Here is a 2,587-nt window from a genome sequence, read left to right as displayed (position 1 = left end):
TTCCTTTTCTTGTCCATGTGGAACACTACTACACACACACACAAAAATGGCTAAGTTTTAAGCCTTCAACACATTGCCATTTGACATGCTCAGTAGAGATTTGATAAGAGTTTGGCAGCTAATATCTGCTACGGTTCCACTTGCACTGAGCATTCTCCAGCCTGGAGCTGCAGGGGCTGAGCAGGACTTCCCCTGTACTTTGTTCCTCTGGCCTGCTGATCCTGTGCTCTCAACCCTTCCCGGGTACCAAAGCAGCATGGAGAAAGAAGCCATTGACTAGAATGCTGCAGGGGCCAGAGCTTGACCTGATCAGGTGATGTGGTGCTGGCAGGGGGGAAGCTTGGACAGGAGAGCTGACAAGAGCTGCGGGGCAGACTGAGACAGGGACATATATGCGGGGAGGAGACTGGTACTGACTGGACAAGGAGACTTGGACTAGGTGCCAATGGGGAAACATGGGGGTGGGGAAACACCCCTACTCATCCCACCATGAGCCAATCAGCAGGAGGGATGTTACCATCCCTTACATTTCCCTGAGAGGGAACAACCCATGGTTGCCCATTATGAGGCATGTGGGTCTGTACCGACATCATCCCATTGTGACTAGCCTGGGGCATTGTTCCAGCCAACCAATCACGGGGCTCAGAGACAGCCCCTCATTTGAATGCCTGCCACTATATATGAGTACAGCAGGGGGAAGGCCAGCAGCATTTGCAGGCAAAAGGGTTGGGCTGAACTGAGTGAAAGCAGAGCGAAGCAATGGCTGCTTCCCAGAGAGGGAGGAAGAAGGCCCAGCCTCGGAGGAGACAAAAGCACTATGGGAGGAAGTCCCAGGCCAAGCAGAGGAAGTCCCGGGACAAGCGAAGGAGGCAAGCCAGGCGGAAGCCAGCGGGGAAGCGTGGAAAGAGCCCCCAGGGGAAGAAGCCCTCTCCCTCCCCATACGACGCCAAGATGCTGAGGCAGCTGCAACGGGACAACAAGCTCCTATCACCCAAGGCCAAAGGGCTGATGTTCTCCTTCGTGAACGACATCTACAAAAAGGTGTCCAGCGAGGCCGAACGCCTGAGGAAGCAGAGCCGCCGCCCCACGATTGGCCCTTCGCAGATGCAAGCCGCCCTGCAGCAGGTGATGCCAAGGAAACGGGTCAGGCGCTCGGCCACCCCAGTCACGAAGAGGTTTCACTAGAGCAACATCCCTCCCCTTCTCCCTGGGGTGCCTCCTGGCTGGGATCAGAGAAAGAACAAGAGGGGAGAAGGGAGAGGACCAAAGCCAGCCTGAGACACCTCAGCACCCTCCTGATTAAAGAACTGATGTTGCTTTAGACATGCCAAAAAAAACAACCCCAACCTGTACTCTGCCAGAGGGACCAACCTCTCCCGCAGCAATTCTTCATGAGAGACTATGAGAGACTGAATCAGTGAGAGACTTTCCATACTGGAGCCTGATAGACCATTCCACACTGCAGCCTGCTTCAGTGATACCATCACTGGTGGGAAGAAGAGACCATCATCTCTGGACTAAGCCAGTGAGAAAGAATTTGCATCCTAGCTAAAAAGAGACCAGCCTGCTGGCTGTGGACTTAATGAACCAGACACTTTCCATCACTGCAAATGAGACACTACTGTATAGAAAAAGAGTCGGCATTAATTGAATTGAAAGGACTGGGTGCTTTCCCAAGGGAAAAGAAATAGTCATCTTGGCATTATATTAAAACAGGATTTTAGCAGCATTTCTGGTGTTATGTTTTCTTTAGTGTAGGGGGCAATGATGGGGTGGATTGTGCTTCACAATTTAATATAAAATTAGTTGTAGTATAGTGCAGTCGGTGTGAATCTTTCCACACTACTGTACCCCTTTCAGGAGGCTGGTTTGTCTTGCATACCCCCAAATTTCACCTCACTTAAAAACTACTTGCATACAAAATCAGACATAAAAATACAGAAGTGTCACAGCCACACTATGACTGAAAAATTGCTGACTTTCTCATTTTTACCACAGAATTATAAATCAACTGAAATATAAATATTGTACTTACATTTCAGTGTATATAGAGAAGTATAAACAAGTCATTGTCGGTATGATATTTTAGTTTGTCCTGACTTCACTAGTGCTTTTTATGTAGCCTGTTGCAAAAGTAGGCAAATATCTAGATGAGTTGACGTGCCCCACTGGAAGACCTCTGCGTACCCCAGACAGGGGTACGTGTACCCCTGATTGAGAACCATTGGTATAGTGCTGAGAAGTTCTAATCATGGATCAGGATCCCATTATGTGTAAACACAGAACAAAAAGACAATCTCCGCCCCAAAAAGCTTTTGACTAGAAGTTTTGGATTTTGCTTTATTGAAGAAAGGGGGATGTTAATCATTCTTCCTTCTCACAGACTAAAAGTGAATGTCCCTGTCTCAAATGTTAAAACACTTTAGACCACAGCCACTGACTTTCTTCTTTCCAGGTGGATGCTCCACCCCTGCTCCACCCTAAGGCCCTGCCCCAATTCTGCCCTTTCCCCCAAGGTCCCACCCTCGCTCCGCCTCTTTCCACCTCTGCCACACCACCTCCCCCTAGGCCCCACCCCTGCCATGCC

The 2,587-nt window shown here is 49.5% G+C and overlaps 1 protein-coding gene across 1 annotated transcript; it reads left to right on the top strand.

Moving 5' to 3' along the window:
* Window positions 1-759: 759 nt before the first annotated feature.
* Window positions 760-1,143, top strand: LOC112103355 (histone H2B.1-like; the record flags this gene model as incomplete). The annotated part of the gene is made up of 1 exon (XM_024195077.2): window positions 760-1,143. A coding segment is annotated over exon 1 (384 nt), but the record flags the coding sequence as incomplete, so codon positions are not given.
* Window positions 1,144-2,587: the final 1,444 nt, after the last annotated feature.

The sequence above is a fragment of the Terrapene carolina genome, unplaced genomic scaffold (genome assembly GCF_002925995.2).
Source record: "Terrapene carolina triunguis isolate 2854851 unplaced genomic scaffold, T_m_triunguis-2.0 Scaffold49898, whole genome shotgun sequence".
NCBI lineage: Eukaryota > Metazoa > Chordata > Testudines > Emydidae > Terrapene > Terrapene triunguis.
This window is presented reverse-complemented; position numbering and strand designations above follow the sequence as displayed.